General features: G+C 40.8%; 2 protein-coding genes across 4 annotated transcripts in view; one reads left to right on the top strand and one right to left on the bottom strand.

Moving 5' to 3' along the window:
* Window positions 1–12,955, top strand: part of LOC310733618 (N-acetyllactosaminide beta-1,3-N-acetylglucosaminyltransferase 3-like) — a 387,738-nt gene extending 374,783 nt beyond the window's left edge. The window contains exons 2-5 of one of the 3 annotated variants that reach the window (XM_083555024.1): window positions 7,182–7,314; window positions 7,508–7,603; window positions 8,158–8,241; window positions 10,186–12,955. In XM_083555024.1, coding sequence (XP_083411150.1) covers window positions 8,217–8,241; window positions 10,186–11,312 — 1,152 coding nt within the window. In that variant the 5' untranslated portion in view covers window positions 7,182–7,314; window positions 7,508–7,603; window positions 8,158–8,216 and the 3' untranslated portion in view covers window positions 11,313–12,955. Of the gene's footprint in view, window positions 1–7,181; window positions 7,315–7,507; window positions 7,604–7,811; window positions 8,112–8,157; window positions 8,242–10,185 lie in introns of those variants that run through there. The other 2 variants (XM_083555022.1, XM_083555023.1) reach the window with 2 other exon arrangements.
* A 1,602-nt stretch (window positions 12,956–14,557) lies between these two features.
* Window positions 14,558–20,115, bottom strand: part of jak3 (Janus kinase 3 (a protein tyrosine kinase, leukocyte)) — a 37,420-nt gene continuing 31,862 nt past the window's right edge. Inside the window, 3 exon segments of the mRNA XM_083554872.1 lie at window positions 14,558–14,913; window positions 18,043–18,156; window positions 18,496–18,613. Of these exon segments, the coding sequence (XP_083410998.1) occupies window positions 14,794–14,913; window positions 18,043–18,156; window positions 18,496–18,613 (352 nt within the window). The 3' untranslated portion in view covers window positions 14,558–14,793.

The raw sequence follows: 20,115 nt of genomic DNA, 5'->3' as shown, positions 1-20,115 counted from the left end.
GCCCCTCCCGTCTCAAGGTCCCCAGGACCGCCCTGAGATGCTGTAAATGCCGCTGCCAATCATTGCTATAAATCACAATGTAATCTAAATAGGCAGCGGCGTACCCGTGATGCGGCCGGAGAATCCGGTCCATCAGACGTTGGAACGACGCCGGAGCCCCGAACAAACCAAACGATAGGGTGACGAATTGGTGCAAACCGAACGGAGTGGAAAAGGCCGTTTTTTCCCGGGACATTGGCGTCAAGGGGATCTGCCGATATCCCTTGGTTAAGTCCAGCGTCGAATAAAAGCGAGCCCCGCCTAACCGATCAAGGAGCTCATCGATGCGAGGCATCAGATACGCGTCGAATTTAGACACCGCGTTGACCTTTCGGTAGTCCACACAGAACCGGACCGACCCGTCGCTCTTGGGAACCAAGACCACCGGGCTGCTCCAGTCGCTGTGAGACTCCTCGACCACCCCCATGTCAAGCATCGCCTGAAGTTCTGCCCGAACCACCTCCTTTTTGTGTTCGGGCAGCCGGTACGGGCGACTGCGCACCACAGTACCGGGAGATGTCTCGATATGGTGCTCTATAAGGTTTGTCCGCCCGGGCAGGGGCGAGAACACATCCGCAAACTCGCGCTGTAATCTAGTGACCTGTGCTCTCTGCGACGGCGAGAGGTGGTCTCCACAGGGGACGGAGGCGGATTCTGCCGCGGCTTTGTTTTTTACCTCCGGTCCCAACTCCTCCCTCTCTGGCATCACCGTCGCTAAAGACACAGGCACCACCTCGCTCCATAATTTGAGGAGATTCAGGTGGTATACCTGGAGCGCCCCGCCCCTATCCGTGCGCCGTACCTCGTAGTCGACATCCCCCACCCGCCGTGTAACCTCAAAAGGCCCTTGCCACTTGGCGAGTAATTTTGAGCTTGACGTAGGCAGCAGAACGAGGACTTTATCCCCCGGTGAAAACTGACGAAGCCGTGCACCCTTGTCGTACAGCCGGGATTGCCGTTCCTGTGCCTGAAGCAAATTCTCCAATGTTAGTTGACCCAGTGTGTGGAGTTTTGCTCTCAGATCCAGAACGTACTGGATTTCATTATTCGCGTTTGAAGGCCCCTCCTCCCAATTTTCCCGGAGGACATCCAGCACTCCGCGCGGCTTACGGCCATTTAATAATTCAAACGGGGAGAACCCCGTGGAGGCTTGCGGGACCTCTCGTACTGCAAACAACAAGGGCTCGAGCCATTTATCCCAATTACGTGTGTCCCCGTGTACGAACTTCCGAATAATGTTTTTCAGGGTTCGATTAAAACGCTCTACCAGGCCGTCAGATTGTGGATGGTAGACACTGGTGCGGATCGATTTAATCCCCAACAATTCGTACAGTTCGCGAAGTGTTAGTGACATAAACGTCGTGCCTTGATCAGTCAGGATCTCTTTCGGGATCCCAACTCGGGAGATAATGCTGAAGAGCGCTTCCGCAACACTACGTGCGGAGATGTTGCGAAGGGGCACTGCTTCCGGATATCGCGTCACATAATCCACTATGACTAATACGAAGCGATGACCGCTGCCGGTGCTGCTCTGGCGTCCGCCCGACTCGCTGGAGGATAGCTCGCTTCAGCTCTTCGTACTCCAGCATCTGATCCGCCGGCAGCTGCTGGGCCGCGAGCTGGGCCTCCCCGGAAAGCAGCGGCAACAGGCGGAGAGCTCGTTCCATCCCGGTCCATTCTCCGGCGGCTGCCACCCGCTCAAACAGTTTCAAAAAGGCCCCTGCATCGTCCTGCGGGCCCATCTTTGTCATCGGGATGATCGGCGGGGAGCGAGGGGGGGGGTTTTCCGATGCCTCTTTCGAGCTCAGGGCGCTGCGGAACGCAGCTCGGTCCTCCGCCTGTGCTCGAACCACGGCCTCAAACCGCTGTTCCTGCTCGGCCCGTACCTGAAGGAGGGCCTGGTGCTGCGTCTGCTGGAGCTCAGCGATCGCTTTCACGAGCTCGGCCAGTGGAGAAGGCTCCGTCATTTTCCTGACCTGGGTCCCTTTTCCCGTTTATCTGAAGGTGGTTCCCGGGTTTCGGCACCACTGTGGGAGAGCTTGTTGGTGGGAAAGGAGGAACACCACAACAGGTCAGGGGTAAAGGCTATTCAGCCATCTTTATTTTCTTTTACACAAAGTTTTGCTTTTCTGTACTGTGCTCACGCCGCACGTCTCTGGCACCCGTACGCACACACCCTCACACACACACCCTCCTCCTTAAATGCCTCCTTTGTTTACTGAAATAGAGAACACATGAGGTTAGATAGACTTCAGGTGAGGCAATTCCATACCTATCTTCTCTCGGCCCTGCCCTTTATTCACAAACCGCCGCTCGGCCCCGCCCCCGCTGCCACAGACATATTTAAAACATTACTACATCACATGTATGTAATATTTAGGTGACAATGAAATGACCTTGAAACAACCTTGAATCAACCTTGAGTTCTGACAGGTTTTAGTACAGCTGGAGACTTTGCAATATATAGTTATAATATATCTTTATAATAAATATATTTTTGCTTTTATTTAAATTATGTTTATTTGCTGAATTCAAAAAGAAATGAAATATGTCATTTGAGTGAAGGCAATGAACCTTATACATACCATCTGACCTAAAATGAAGAACAACATGTAATTGTTTGTGACAGTGTGATTGTTACAAGACACACACTTTATTCACAGTTTATCAGGCATGAAAACTTGGGGCGATCTTGAACACAGCAAATTACATGTCTGATGTAGAAGTAAATGTTTTCACTGTTGATCTGCTGCTCAAATTATTATTATTAATATTATTATTATTATTATTAATAAAATATTGTATTAAATATCTGTGAATTAGTTCAGTTGTTTTTTCATTTGACTAAACTAAACTAAAAAGTCTTTTTCTGAAACATTTTTAGTCAAAACAATTGTTTTGCTGCATTTGCTGCAACTCTTGATTTCTGCACACGTTTTTCAGAGTAATTTTTGCGGAACACGAGCCCATGTGGTGTGTTAAACCACAGCAGTGTTAGAAATGATTACACAATAAAATTGAAAACAGAAAAAAGCACATGATTTATGAATTCTGGAATTTGGTCAATACGAATACTAGGAGCGACCAGGACTTTAAAATACGACCATGTGACACGTCTGATTGCACACACGATTAATTTATACCTTTATTAGCCCTTGTGTACATTTTGTGTGTGTTCTTTTTTTGTTAAATGTTTGAGTTTGGCTTTTGGTCTGTTATCTTTATTTTTCAGTTTTCCTTTGTGATCCTTCTGTGATGTGTTCATAGATGTTTGTATTGTAAATACACTTTTGCACAAGCATCTGTTTCGGCTTTATTTATGTAGCAAAAGTGTGTTTTTTAGAGTTATGTGTGACAAAGGGGAAAAGCTCAGAGAGCGACCGAAGCAGCTCGACAGGTCGGACATTCTCCTAATCTCACTCTGTGTCTGTAAAAGATCATGTAGGTGGGAACAACCCACTGCCTTTCTCATTTTGGAAATTATGCGGAATCCGGCTCTGAAAAGACGTTGCTCAACTTTCAGGTCCTTCATGAAGTTTTCCATCACTTTGCTTCGAGAAGGAACGACTGAATTAACTCTTGGAGATGGAGAACCGTGAGGGGCATTTATGAGAAACATCCCCAGCTGCAAGGGGTCACCTCCAATCGAAGAGAACCTCATCCAGAGGCAGACCAGGACGAAGTGGGAGAGAGATATGGATTATTAAGTCTCCTTATTGTTGTATAAAAGGTAAAGACACTGTACAGTGTGATCAGGGTGAAAGTAGGAACAAGATTCTCTCTGGCAGCAGAACTAAAAGGGAGAAGCAGAAGGAAACACAGACATGAGGATCTCTGGGATAAGAGACGACCCACCACACCACCATCAACAAACCTGAGTGAACGTGTGAGAGTGAGGAGACAACAGCATCCAAATATCCCAGTTCACCAAACACTCCATATCCATGATCCCTCCAGATCTGCTCCTTTACCTCACAAACACCTACTGACTAAAGACTCCACTAAATAAATATGTGTTCAGCCTCGACTTGAACACTGAGACTGTGTCTGAGTCCCAACACTGATTGGAAGGTTGTTTCATAACTGTGGGGTTTATAAGAGAAACATCTGCCCCCTGCTGGAGTCTTCATTATTTGAGGTAGGCATGGAGGATTATAATGGTACAGAAGTTTAATAAGCACTGCCACATCAAACACCACAAAAGATTTCAGATGTTTTATACTGTGCATGTGGGTTTTGTTTGCCTGTTGTGTAAAGTCTTATAATGGGTTTTGACAGATTTACATAAGTTTAATATTTAATCTTTGTTCCTTCCAAAATCAACATTCAGTGAAGTGGAAACTCACAAGGAAGTAATAAAGAAATAATCATTGACCTTAAATGGAAAATCATGTAAATGCAAGTAGACCAAAAACAATTCTACATTTATTTCTGTAAAATGACATGTTTGAAGTTGTCTGTAAGGACTTATGGGCATTTTCTGTCCAGAGAAATTTTACAAGAGAGAAAAATGTACAGCTGGTGAATGAACTACTGTTCATAGGTGCAATAATAAAAAATAAGACCAGGCACGTCCTTGTTTCATTAAAAAATATTTTTAATGTATATAGAAATGGATAGAAATTAACACACCCTTTTCAAGCATTTTTATTGCATGTTCTGTTAGTTTCATGTCCGTTTTAGGGTCTGCAACTTTTTCCTGCATCTGTATATTATTTCCTGGCTTCCACACCCAAGTAACATTTTCTGTAACTAAAACCTCATAGCATGCTAATCCTTTCTCTCAGCATATAACACTACAGAACGCAGCACATTTCTCACCCCACATGAGGTTTCAGCAAGGTCAAGTTACAAAATAACCTCACTCAGTCACAAGATCATACTGAGTCCAGTTTCAGTCCTGCAGGGTGTGTCGTAAACAACAGGCTTTACTGCAGGCAAGGGATTTCCCAGAAACTACAGCATTCTGAGGCTTCAGGACTAAAAACTGAGAGTTTCTCAGTCGTTCTTTTATTACTACAGTCTCACTTTTCTTCTCTCATTGTTGTCTGTCCTGCTGCTTGGGTCTTGTTTACCTCCTGCTCATGAGAACTTTTCTATATATCTTCATGATTCTTCTACACATTCTTCTGTCTTCTCAGTTTCTTTCAAAGTAAAATCATCAGAAGTTCTGCGAATCTCTGGGAATTGAGCAAACCTCTCGGTTACCATGCTATCGTTCATAGTGCTGAGATTCTTTTTATTTTTATTTCAGCTGAACAGGTCATTTAATCAAGGTTCTTACAACTGGAACTGTTGGCAGGTATCATAAGTGCTGCTTGAAGAACCAAGCTCAGGGTGGGATCCAGATCAGGATCAAGTACTGTGTAAACACCCTGTTAATAAACATATAGTTTATTGAGCAGGATATTAGAGAATTTAGATTTTCCAGGCATCCATTTACTAAAGTAACGAGGTTTATTCAGTGTTTCAAGTTACGGGGGTCAAGTGGCACAAGTCAGAGCTCTCAGAAAATTCTAGTTTACATGTTGTACTTACATGAAGAAATCTTGTAATTATAGAATTCTGAAATGCTTCTAGCACATATTCTAGAAGAGGCTGAAATCAGTCACATGGTGTGTGTGTGTGTGTGTGTGTGTGTGTGTGTGTGTGTGTGTGTGTGTGTGTGTGTGTGTGTGTGTGCGTGCGTGCGTGTGTGTGTGTGTGTTAAAATTTTAACAGTCAGAATATTGTACTGTAAACAATAAACATTTACTGAGTTCCATTATTTTCCACTGAAACAATTCAGATCCAGATTAAAAGAATTTTGTCCTCAGAGCCAAATCTGGTGAGTAGAGTGGGTGTGGAAGTGAGAGCATGTAGATTGTTCTCGGACAATCATCATGCATGACCACAATTGTTAGCATTAAGCTAAGTAATTTAAAGATGTATTAGCTAATATTATACTTATTGTCACGGATAGACGAGGCATCAGGTACGAACTTAACTGAGTCGTGCTTCGGAGCATAGAGCGTAGCATGGGAAACTGGTAAGAACCGTTGGTAGTACGGATGATCTATGGTCGTAAACTGTAGATCGGACAGTGAGTGAAGGGAAAGAGAGACCTTACAAAGGGGACGGGTAAAGGGAGGACAGGTGTAGGTGATTAGTAGGAGGGAGAGGCTGAGCGAGAGTGTTGAGCAGTGGAGGCATGACTGGTGTTTCTCTGACACTTATAATAAACATAATTTATTTATTAGGTAAATAACTGCTGGAAATGTATCATTGTTTTTTTGTTTTTTTTACTTAAGCATAAAAAAAAACTTATTTCCACAATGTGAAATTCTTTAAATATTTAAATTTAACATGCTCTCTTTAATTAATTTCAGTTTCTATTCCTTTTTGGACCAGATTTACACTCAGACTTGTGCACCATCTACAGGCCCGATCTGGAAGTGCACAAACTCACACAAAATACCAGAAATAATTTGCATTTACAGCATTTTGCAAGATGCCTTTCTCCAGCACGACATACTTTTTTATCTCGTTCAAACAACTAAACAGCTCTGGGGTTAGGGGTCTTGCTCAGGAGCCCAGGAGTGGCAGCTTGGTGTGACTGGGATTTGAACTCATGAACCTGAACCCTTAATGATTTGTCTTAATAAATTTTGATGATTTTAACTCTAAAGTGTTTTAACTGAAAGGATTTTCTCACACATGTCTCTCTTAGAAGCAAATGGCAAAACACAATGCAATATTTATTCACGTTTACATTTTGCATTTCTCGCTCATATAATTAAAAATGATGTATGTAAAAACAGTGTAATTTCTGTCAAATCTTTAAATTTACAGTAAAATCTTTCTTTTTCTTTCATGCAAACATTTTTAACAAGAAATCACCAAGACATCCAGAGATCTGATTCCCTCTGCAAATGATTTGTTAAAAGTGTGGAGTTTATAAGAGAACCTCATTATATAATAAGACCTCTGAACTGACTAACCCTAACCCTAAACCTAACCCTGAAGTCTGGATCTCATAGACATCACCAAATGATCTTACAAACATCACCAATTATCTTGACATGTTTTACCAGGTGTATTTCCCAGGACCTTCAAGTTTTGCTAGTTTTTTTGTTTTTTTTTTACGGTTTAACTGCCTTCAGCTCACCTCAGTGTGGTTGAGGTCACATGACAGACTCAGACATTTAAGCAAATGTAATTTCTATACATTTAGAAGATCTAGAGATGCTTCTGAGGTTTGGTTTAAGTTGTTATCTCTCTGGGGACCTCTTGTCAGCTCTGCAGTATTTGACTGAAACTGAGCAGAAAGTAAAGCTTTAGAAAGCCAATGCAAAGAATGCAACTGAATGTTTTTCCACATTCCTGCTCAAGATAATAATCCAAAGTTGTAAAAGGTGGTATTGCACCACACCCTGAGGAAAACCTTCACAAATCTGTGTACACTTCCAGAAATAAGGCCACAAAACAGGGCTTTTTCTTCTCACTTGTGTGGAACATAACATGAGTATCTTCTACCTAAGTACCTAAGGAGCATGGAGGACATTGAGGTCTAAGTAAAGTTCATGTGAAAGATGTACAACAAAGGGATGAAAGCTTGACAGTTCCATCCCAACATACAGAGAGAGATCTTGTAGCAGAAGAGAAAACTAGAAGCTTCACTTAAGACATTAAAATCATTTAATTATGTGATGAAATATTGAAGTATGTATTGTTATGTTCGTTATTTCATTTTAATAGATTTTTATTAAAACTTATTAATAACACACACACACACACACACACACACACACACACACACACACACACACACACACACAACACACACACACACACACACACACACACACACACACAGATTTAGCCCCACCCCAAAATTAAAATACCTATAATACACACTACAAATACCTGCTTGCCTTTAGTCCAAGTTCAGTCTCTCTTACACACACACACACACACACACACACACACACACACACACACATACACACACTACAAACCACCACAAAAATGAACCAGCTCCTTTCACTCTACACACACTTCTCAGGTGCGCTGAAACACACCAGAAATATTTGGTAAGATTCTTTTTTTTTCCAAACTAACATTTTCTTTTGTAATCAGTGTACTTTAGAGAGATCCATACCGTTTTCTCGGTTCCTCGCAGCTGTCTTTGGGTGAACATGGAGAAAATCAGCTGGATGTACAGTAAGTTCATAAATTCTTCTATTTTTTATTTCCTGAAACTAAAAATCATAAAATTGATTTATAATTAGAATTCCACTTACACTCCCAGCTAATATCATTATATTATAATCCTGTAGATCGGTGAAGGTGCTCCATTATTCTTCATTATTTTTAGTTTACAATCTAAACATTTCAAAAAGTTTCTTGTTATGAAAAAATCTGTTCAGTTATAACTTCAGAGGTCCGAAGCATTCAGTGATCTTTTATATTTTTATATGGCATGTTTCAATAAAAGTGCGGCGAGTTTCCATTTTGAATAAATAGTCATGATGTTGAATTGAGTCACGTTAATATTTGAGAGGAAATTTAACAGAAACCACACTACTCCACATCCAAGGACGAGGTCAGTTAGGAGTCCCTGTAGACTATGATGTTTGTGGATGATATTGTAATTCGTGGTGAGAGTAGGAAGCAGTTGGAGCAGATCCTGGAGAGGTGGAGGTACACGCTGGAGAGAAGCGGAATGAAAGTCAGTAGGAGTAAGACAGAGTACATGTGTGTGAATGAGAGGGAGGGCAGTGGAGGTGTGCGGTTGCAGGGAGAAGAGGTGGAGAAGGTGGAGGAGTTCAGGTACCTGGGGTCAACAGTGTAAAGTAATGGAGAGTGTGTTAGAGAAGTGAAGAAAAGAGTGCAGGCAGGGTGGAGTGGGTGGAGAAGAGTGATAGCAGGAGTGATTTGTGATAGAAGAGTATCTGTGAGAGTGAAAGGGAAAGTTTATAGGACTGTGGTGAGACCTGAGATGTTGTATGGATTAGAGACAGTGGTATTGAGTAAAAGACAGGAGGTGGAGCTGGAGGTAGCAGAGCTACGTTGGGAGTGACGACGATGGACAGGATTAGAAATGAGTTTATTAGAGGGACAGCGCATGTAGGACGTTTTGGAGACAAGGTGAGGGAGGTGTGATTGAGATGGTTTGGACATGTGCAGAGGAGGGACATGGGGTATATCAGTAGAAGAATGCTGAGGATGGAGCCACCAGGAAGGAGGAAAAGAGGAAGACCAAGGAGGAGGATTATGGATGTGGTGAGGGAAGACATGCAGGTAGTTGGTTTAAAAGAGGCAGATGTAGAGGACGGGGGTGAGGAGACGGATGATCCGCTGTGGTGACCCCACATGGGAGAAGCCGAAAGAAGAAGAAGAAGAAGAAGAAGAAGAAGAAGAAGAACAAAAAGATGGCATAAGGAAGAACCCCTTCAGAGGAACCAGACTTAAAAAGGAACCCATCCTCATCAAAACACCAAGCGTGTAATTATAAAGCATTAAAACATTACAAAAACTAGAGAGTAATAAATATCATGAGCTCCAGAGTGTTTGATTATAAGTAATGTTTTTTTTACAGTCTCCTACAGCTGGAGTTGGAGTTGTGTTCCACTAGATTTCACTAGGTGAGGTGATTAGGCCTGGTGTGGACTCAGAGTTCACACTGATCCCAAAGGTGTTCAGTAGGGTTGAAGGTCAGAGCTCTACTGCAGGAGATCTTTAACTTTAACCCACAGCAGATCTTTGTGGAGCTGGCTTTGTACAGAGGGGCATTGTGATGCTGGAACAGGTTTGGGTTTCCTAGCTGAAGTAAAGGGAAAATTTTATGCTACAGCATCCAAAGGCGTCCTGTACAATAGTGTCTCCACATCTGTGGCAACAGTTTGGAAAAGAACCACATATGGTTGGAAAAGTCAGGTGTCCCAATATTTTTGTGTATATGGTGTATAGTATGTTAGCATTGTAGCGATGCTGATTCAATCTAAACTCGCCTCAATTTAAACCTTTATAAACACATCTGGATTCTTTGTGATTTTTACAGCACTACTAATTTACACTACTAATACTAATATGACACTAATAATCATTGTGTGTAACTGTTTCTGTTGTGTGTGTTGTGTGTTTTGTGTGTGTTATGTGTGTAAGGAGTCACTCGTGGGAGAAGACGAACTCTGCAAAACGTCACTCTGCTGCTTGTAAACTCTCTGTGTTTGTTCCTGATCCTAAAAACGACTGTGTTGGAAAGCTGTGACAAAATCACCTCCCAGAAGATGGTCCATGATGCCCAGCCTCTGAAAATGATGACTCCTTCCTGCGATAGAAACATGTCTATGAATGAGATGGAGGGATTTTTCACTTTTCCAAGTTACATTCAGGACTTCCTGTATTACCGTCACTGCCGGAAGTTCCCAGAGCTGCTTACCCTGCCACACAAGTGTGACATTCCTAAGGGGTCAGGAGAACCCTTTTTCCTGCTGGCTATCAAAAGTTCTCCGGAGAACTACGAACGTCGGGCGGTGCTGCGCAAAACATGGGCTGTGGAGAGACTGCATCAGGGGATGCTGATACGCACCATATTCCTAATTGGCACCAGGGGGACTGGCTTCAAGAAGAAACGATATAACAAACTCCTAGAACTGGAGAACAAAAAACATGCAGACATCCTTTTGTGGGACTTTAATGATAATTTCTACAACCTGACCCTCAAGCAGGTCCTGTTCCTGGACTGGATGCAGAATTGGTGTCCCACTGTGGACTTCATCTTCAGTGGAGACGATGATGTTTTTGCCAACACGGACAACATGGTGGATTTCTTAAAAGCGCAGGGAGATAATGCTGGAAGCAAACATTTGTTTGTCGGTCATGTGCTTTATAAAAGCTCACCGGTCCGGGACGTGACCAGTAAATACTTTGTTCCAGAACAGATTGAAAAAGGTGACCTGTATTCTGCGTACTGCAGCGGAGGTGGCTACTTGTTGTCCCGTTTTACCGCCATGACCATTTTTCAAATGTCCCACTTCATCACTATAATGCCTATAGATGATGCTTACATTGGCATTTGTCTGAAACGAGCCGGACTCCATCCCATGGACCATCGCGGATTCTGGGCCGATGGTCTCGTTATTCCCTCCAAACAACTGGATACTTTAGATCCCTGTCACTACCGCGAGATCCTCCTCGGACACAAGTTTCTCCCTGATCAGATTTTCCTCCTGTGGAACGAAATACACCGGAGAGACCTGAAATGTGGATTAACATTGGATTATGATTAATTTGTAATGAAGAACTGCAGATATAAGATTTGTTGATGATTTATTGATTTATTGTATACACAGATCACCCATGAGACTGGATGATCAGGTTAACTCATAACTGAAACCATATGAAGAGCTGGAATCTTTATTCTATGTTATAGCAGGTTTTGAATGTTTGCTAATAATTGACTTTTTACAATGTAAAGATTGGAAATGAAACAGCTATGTGGACATGAAATCCCTAATCGGTGCTCAGTAATGAACTATTAACTACTATATAAAATCTGCCACTTTTTTATTTTTATTTAAAGTTTTATTAATTCGAAGCGGGAATGATTCGGCAAAACTATCAGACCGCTGTTTAAGTCAATGACACCTTCTGGAAACATCATAATTGACAAGCCACTCCCTAAAGCATTCGAGAAAAGCACTAAAACACCATTACTCACATTCTCACGCCTGGACTAATGCTCAGGTCATGTTTCCAATTCTTGTTCATAATTGCTATGAAAACTCACTAAACCACTTTTATGTTTAAGACCCCCTTTGTTCCAAAAAACAGCTGCTTTGTGTAAAGATAAAAGATGAAAACAACACATCACATTTATTGACTATACCTTATTTTACTTTATTTTCCTTTTTAATACTTACAAACATCTGAATCATGTGTTATTGGAATTAAAATTGTGCTTTACTGGCATAGTGTGTATAATTTTATTCAAATGATTCAAATTTGACTCGGTTAATGAGGTCTTGTGCTGATAGACTTTAAACATACAATACAATGGTCATTGTATTATCTCTTAAATTCTGTAAATCTGCTTTCAGACAATTTCTGTTGTAAAAAAGCGCAATCGAAATAAACTTGACTTGACTTGTAATAACAATAGTGCATTGTACTGGTCTGTGAGAAAGGAATTGCAATTGAATTAGAATCAAATGTAGAAATGTTCCACTTTTTTACTTCATTAAAAAATCCTCCCTTAGTATGAAGAACAGATTTACACACTTTCAGCATCTGGACACTTTGTTTCTCCAAACATTCAGCTGAAATACTTTTCCGTGTCTCTTGTAAAACTCTCCAAAGTTGGAGAAAAGTTCGAGATTTCAAATTTTGTGATCTTCTTCATCTCAGAGCAGTTCAGCAGGATTGAGGTGCAGTGACTGGGCAGGTGGGTTCATGATAAATATCACTCCAGACGTCTCTCTAAATAACACGTACAGAACTCAGACGTGAGCTTCGTCTCAGCGTCTTGTGTACGGTGAAGTCGTTTCCAATGAGCCGCAGTCCAGACGAAACTACACGGTGATGAAGTGTGGAATGAAGTCATGATGGGTCTGGATTCCTTTCACTTTCATGGAACATTCATTGCTACAAAACAACCCTGAACCATTAAACTTCCACCTCCATGTGTGAGTGTGTGGGTGAGGGAGTCTGATCACATCTTCTCTCCTGTTCTCCATCTCACACAAGTTTTTCTGGTAGACACACAAATCTCACGTTTGGACTCCACAGAAGCTTTATCATGTGTTTTTGCCTTTTACAAGTTTTGTATAACTATAATTTCTCCACTTTATGATTCCTGATTATTATATCCAGTATGATCACAGATTTGTTCTGAACCTCTTTGAATTGTAATAAAAAACTACAATTATCACAATTATCATGTGGTTGGAAGAATTTCATTTTAATCATGTACACACCTGTACCTTCAGCAGGTAAACACACACACACACACACACACACACACACACACACACACACACACACACACACACACACACACACACACACAAACACACACATGTATATTTAACATATCTCAACCTTTTTTTCCATCTAATTTTTGCTTCAGGTTCCGGTGAGTAAAGCTGCAGGGTTGGGGCTAAGTACTACTCTTTGTTTTCTAGAATTACAGTTGAGGTATGGCAGGTGTGACACACATGGGGCAGGGAGTATAAGGTATATAACGCTATATAACTCATTTTTTTTTCAAGCGTTTTAGATAAGAGGCAGAAATCACAGCATTTCACATTATTTCTGGCTCATATATATTTAGTAATAGTATAGTTGTAATATATTTAATAATGTAAACATCTTTTTGAATAGATTTTAAAATCCTTTTGCACAAACCTGCAACTGTTAAATCAGAACACAGTTAAGAGCTGTAGCAGGAAGTTTCTGTCAGCAATTTAGCAGGCAATTCTTCAAATTTATTAAACAATTCTAGTAGAGCTCTTTTAAATCTAAAGCTCGAACCCAGTTTACGACCTGTGATTTTATCTGACCAGACAAAAAGTTTGATTATTTCTATTATGGACAAGATAACTTTCTTTTTTTTTTTTACAAATACATGTAGCTAATTTTCTTTTTCTTTTGACTGAAAACCTAAGCTAAGTTTTAGCTAGCTAACAGCTGATGTTAGCATGCACAAGATATCTTTGGATGTGGAAAATGTCCTTTCACTTGAACTAAAACCTGTTCCAGTTTGCCAGTGCACAAAGTCAGCTCCATGAAGATCTGCTTTACACACCAAATCTCCACAAACACATTTCCAAATCTAGTGAAACATCTTCCCAGAAGAGTGGAGACTATTCTAACAGAAAATGGAAATAAACTGTGAATGGGATCTTTAAAAAGCACATATTAATTTCACAGGTAAGTCTCCATAAATGTTGATCATATGTCATATTGTTATTTAGATGCATTAAACGATTTTTTCAGGTCACTCTAAATAGCCCATTAAGCAAAGCACAAAAAAACCAGACCCGTGGTAACTTTTTTCTAAATTTATTCTTTAAAAAGAAAAGACAACAAAAAGATCAGTATAAATATTCACACCCTGTGCTTTGACACATGTCATGTATTTCAGGTGCATAAGCATTTCTCTGGATCATCTCCATGATGTTCTGCACTCTGACTCGACTTCTGTTACAAGATTTACAGGTGTTTAAATTCATGAGAACTTTATAATGAAAGTAATGTATTAAAGTGCAGCGCTATAATTTTTAATATTTTTTTCATGAACAGTCTTTATCTATGAGAATCACTTCTAAAGAAATTTAAATTATAAAAACAATAATAGCAAAATAGCAAAATCTTATAGCTATGTAGCTTTTTACTTTATAAAAAATACAGGCAATTTAATTATTTGTATAAATTTTGCAGTGCTGAAATTGTAGAAAAATAATAATGTTTAAAGTGATTATTTTAATGTTCATGGTTTTAATAATAAGAATATTAATAATAATAATAATAATAATAATAATAATAATAATAATAATAATAATAATAATAATAATACTGCTAAGAAGAAGAAGAATAGTTCTAAATTCTGAAACATGTTATTTAACAGTAAAATACTAAATGAAATAAAAAACACCTCTTTGTTCTTCGTGTGCTCCCTAAACAGATGGGTAATCTGGTTAAATGGTTAATGAGTGAGATATATTTCTGTGTTTGAGTTTATGTATGTTATATTTCTTTGTGATACACTTTTCATCCTTTGGCCCATTCCCTCTCATCCTGAAGGCTGCTCTCAATCAGGTCCTGTAGGTAGGAGAAGGTGGGTCTGTCGTCGCTGTTGAACGACCAGCATTGCATCATCATGCTGTACACCTGGTGACAGGTAAAAGGGATGAGGTATGAGGGGAAGTCTGAGCTTCCTCATTCTTGATAAGCATGTGGTAAATCAGAGCAGAGCACAAACACACCATGGCTAGTTAACATGCGTTATGGGGACATGTTTAGCCATGTGACAGGGACACATTGTTAACTACAGAACTTGTTAACCTTGCTAGATACATCACACAATTAAATAATAAATCAATCTAACTCCTAATCTGGCTAACATGGACTTGAATACATTCATTAGCTAACACTCTGTTTTGATTGCTGTTGGTGATTAAACGTAACATGAGCAGATAATGACTTTTTTTCTTCTTCTTTCAGCTTCTCCCACTAGGTCAGAGACTTCATCACTGCATCACTACCAGACACACTGGACCCACTACAGTTTGCGTACCGTCAGAACCGCTCTACTGAGGACGCCATTGCTCATCTTCTCCACACCACGATGAGCCACCTGGACCAAAGAAATGGGAACTATGCAAAAATGTTGTTTGTGGACTACAGTTCAGCGTTTAACACCATAATTCCCTCCACACTCACCTCTAAGTTGGAGGTCCTGGGACTCAGCCAGCCCCTGTGTCAATGGATCTCTAACTTCCTGACAGACAGACCACAAGCCGTACGGGTGGGAAAACACACCTCATCCACCCTCACCCTCAGCACTGGCGCCCCCCAGGGTTGTGTTCTGAGCCCCCTGCTTTACTCAATGTACACACATGACTGTGTGGCCACATCCAACTCCACCACCATCATCAAGTTTGCTGACGACACTGTTGTGGTGGGTCTGATCTCCAACAACGACGAGACGGCCTACCTACAGGAGGTTAAAAACCTGGAGAGATGGTGCCAGGAGAACAACCTTCTCCTGAACGTCAGCAAGACTAAGGAGTTAATCGTGGACTTCAGCACAAAGCGGGAGCGGGCATACCAACCTATAAACTTCAGCGGGACCCCAGTGGAGAGAGTGGACAGTTTCCGGTACCTTGGTGTTAACATCACACAGGATCTGTCTTGGTCCTGTCACACCAACACCCTGGTGAAGAAGGCCTGGCAGCGTCTGTACCATCTGAGACGCTTAAGGGACTTTAAACTTCCCTCTCAGGTGCTTAAGACTTTCTACACTTGCACCATTGGCAGCATCACTTCCTGGTTCGGGAACAGCACCATGCAGGACAGACGAGCCCTCCAGAGGGTGGTGCGTTTAGCTGAACGTACCATCCACACTGAGCTCCCTGACCTGCAGGACATCTATAGCACGCGGTGCAGGACCAGAGCCAGTAGGATTATGAAGGACCTCAGCCATCCCAATAATGGACTCTTTTCTCTGTTGCGTTCAGGAAAACGCTTCCGCTCCCTGAAAGCGAACACAGAGAGAATGAGGAGGAGCTTCTTCCCGCAGGCCATCCGGTGTTTAAACCAGGAAACACCCAGGATTTAGAACTGGCCCACTCTCTCCACCATCATCATTACACTTCTCTGTACATATATTCACCTTCGCACCACGTCACTTTAAACATATCTCACCGTTCGCACCACGACACTTTAAACTCTGGACTTGCACAGCACAGTGCGCTTTTTATTTTATTCATACCACATGGACCATATTGCACCATATTGCACATGGACACTTTACGGACCTTTACACCACACCATACCGCACACGGACACTTTATGGACATAGATTGCCTATTGTTTACATATTGTTTACATATTGTTTACATTTTTATTTTTATTTTTATTTTGTTTACATTTTTCACTACACATTGTTACTGTTTATATGTATATCTATATATCTATATATCTTTATACCTATATTCTTTTACTTTATTTTATTTATTTATTTTATTTTATTTTAATAGTTTTTCTTATACCTTATAGTTATTTATCTGCCTCCTTTTCTTTCCCCCATCCTATTCCCTCATGCCGGACCATCGTACAAAACATTTCACTACATGTCGTACCCTGTATGTATGTGTATGTGATGAATAAAATTTGATTTGATTTGAATTTGATTTGATTAGGTGGCACCACAACGGCTCTTCCGTCTCCATACCCCTCTGTCCTCTACATCTGCCTCTTTCCCCCCAACCACCTGCATGTCTTTCTTCATCACATCCATAAACCTCCTCCTTGTTCTTCCTCTTTTCCTCCTTCCTGGTGGTTCCATCCTTAGCATTCTCCTACTGATATACCCCATGTCCTTCCTCTGCACATGTCCAAACCATCTTAATCTCACCTCCCTCACCTTGTCTACTAAACGTGAGCAGAGATTAATCTAATGTGACTAAACACTCAGGTGAGCTGCATACCTGTCATAATATACTACAAATCCTCAGTATATCCTGGATTATCCTTGAGGATTCTCACTTTCACTCAGTTCAGACTGACCTTTAATAACCCTCAAAACCATCCCTCTTACACCACAGCAATTTGCCAAAGATTGTGTTTGTCCATTTATAACCTCTGCACTGTAGAAAATGCTGGACAATGTACAGCTTTACATTTTAACCACTGAAAGTGGAGGCTCAAAACAAACTCTCCTAGTCACCATGGACAGTTCCCCTTTGGACCACCAGAGGGCACTCATAACAACACTTATACAGGACTTTTTCTTTTTTCATTTCTGATCTTGCCTCACTCTTACTTTTTTAAGTGTGTGTGTGTGTGTGTGTGTGTGTGTGTGTGTGTGTGTGTGTGTGTGTGTGTGTGTGTGTGTGTGTGTGTGTGTGAGAGAGAGAGAAATGGGTCATCAATGATTATACAGGTTTTTAAAACTCTATAAACACATTTCTGTGGATGAGCTGTTACTGAATAACGTTAATAGTGAATAATTAATTGAACACATTTAAAAGCATTGTAAAGAACAGAATTATATGAAACTGAACACTGATGTAATTGAATAGTATGAATGCTGTAGGTAAGATTGTGTTAGGATTATTTTTCTATATGGACCAGTCTGTCCTGTTCAGATAGATTTCTATCAAACATGATTGTTCTAATTTTATGACTCAGTCCATTAATAACTACGAGGTGATTATAATTTCAATCTTAGGGTTCATGAATGAATAAGTTGAATGCTCTCTTTGATCTGTGGTGTTGAATGGAATGTGTGTTTACTTTTGGTGGACACATGGCAGGCGCTGGCAACCTCCAGTTTTCCTTCAGGACGTTGTAGAGATGAACAGCCATCATGGCACCTTGGATATCACCTCCTATCCTATGTAGTGACAGCTAGACAACAAAACGATAGAATGACACGTTACAGGGATTGATGGTGGTACGTTTGATGTGCATGGTCCGATGGAGATACAGCTTCTCCTCCTGACATCCTGAGACCTATCAGCTCTTCCTCCTGCTATCCTGAGGCCTACAAGCTTCTTGTCCTGAATTTTGAGGCCTACAAGCTTCTCCTCCTGCTTCCTCAAGCTAATATGAGGTTTGTCTAGCATTTTATATAACACAGTAATTAAAAAAGAAAAGAAAGTCCTAAAAAAAAGTAATGAAACCCCATATGATCAGAAATCACAGGAACACTATTCGACATTAGCGTGATTAGCATTCCTCACATACCCGCTTTGGGTTCCTGCTCAGCTCGCAGTAGGAGAACAGCTCATGCAGAAGAACGCCAAAACTCCACACGTCAGATTTGGGCGAAAATTTATACTCTGATAAGGATTCAGGTGCGTACCTGAAACCGATAAAAATAAAAAACATTTTAATTGTGTCAGATCTACAAATCAGCAACGTTCTGCTGCAGGATTTTCAACATGAACGTTCTACTTTATCACTGAAGACATATAATGTTGGTTTTCCCTAAGAAAATGTCTACTTTCCATATATGGCATATATCTTCCTGTTCTTGTTATTAGCTTACACACATTACACACCTGCGATTACCCTCACCTGCATGTTTCTACATCAGAGTCAGTAATTCAGAATTGACACTTTCCACCAGTTGTGCTTCATATATTCAGATTTTCCCATTTCTGTTTTGGTGGTAAACACATTCAAGTCATGACACGTGTGACCCCGGGGACATGTTTTTTTTGGCCGCAGGGAGTAGAGTCTTTTTTCACCAAACAAGAGCACACAGCACAGAGCAGGAGGTATGCGGTGCAGATAACAAACCCTTAAGAGACACCATGAAAAAAATATTTAACAGGAATGAAAAGAAAGGCGGAGAAAGATGGAGATAATGAGACAAACGTAAGTCTCTCAAAAGCTAAGACGAGGAAATATGATGAAGCGTATGTAGCGCTTGGCTCCACTGTGACTCCAGTGGGAGACGAGAAAAGACCGGTGTGTTTACTGGGTGTATGAATGTTTTCAGCGAACAGCATGAAGCCAAATAAATGAAGGCGTCACTTAAAGACGTCACACCCCGAACACGCTGATAAACCGCTTGAGTTCTTTCAGCAGAAACGCATCGAATATTGCCAACAATCGTTGCTGATCGATTTGAATTTATTATTATTTATTGATTATATTGAATTTAAATTTTTAGTATCAAATGGTCCAAAAATGTTTACAGTTTAAATAAGGATTGAAATTTGTTTTTATTTCAGGCATATTGATGCACTTTTCTGTTACAGACTAAAAAACAATGTTAATAAAGTTATTCTTTGATGTAAGTTGATCTTTATTTCTTTCTTTTTTTGTTTTCTTTAATGTTAATAAGGATACAATGTTATGCAAAGGTGTACTTATAACAATTTTATAGACAAATTATACTATTTACAGTCGCAGGGGAGAGTTGGGGGGCGCGAAATGTTTACTTCTTCATAGGTGAGGCGTAACAGAAAATAACTAAGAAGCACTGATTTACATAAATCCAGATAAATTGAAAACTGCGTTTTCATCTAAAAAGATTGATTCCTTCTTTTTTGAGTGGGTTTTGGTGCCCTGGGCACCTGCTTAATCTGACAATGTGCAAAGCTCCTGATGCAGTGGGAAGCATTGGATTTGGGATTCTAGCTGAAGTTCTATGCTTCAACAGAATGGTGTTGACGTGACTCGTCTTTAACCCTTCGCTAAGAGAATGAGGGTTGGCCTGTCTTCTGGTTGAACTCTGTTGTCATAGTAACCAGAGAACACCTAAGACAACTTAGAAGCTGACAGGGTGAACCTCCATACTGAGCTTCAGCCAGATACCAGCATAGTGGCCTTCTTAGCTCAACTTGGTGGCTACTT

This window comes from Silurus aristotelis (genome assembly GCF_946808225.1).
Source record: "Silurus aristotelis genome assembly, chromosome: 11".
Lineage (NCBI taxonomy): Eukaryota > Metazoa > Chordata > Actinopteri > Siluriformes > Siluridae > Silurus > Silurus aristotelis.
This window is presented reverse-complemented; position numbering and strand designations above follow the sequence as displayed.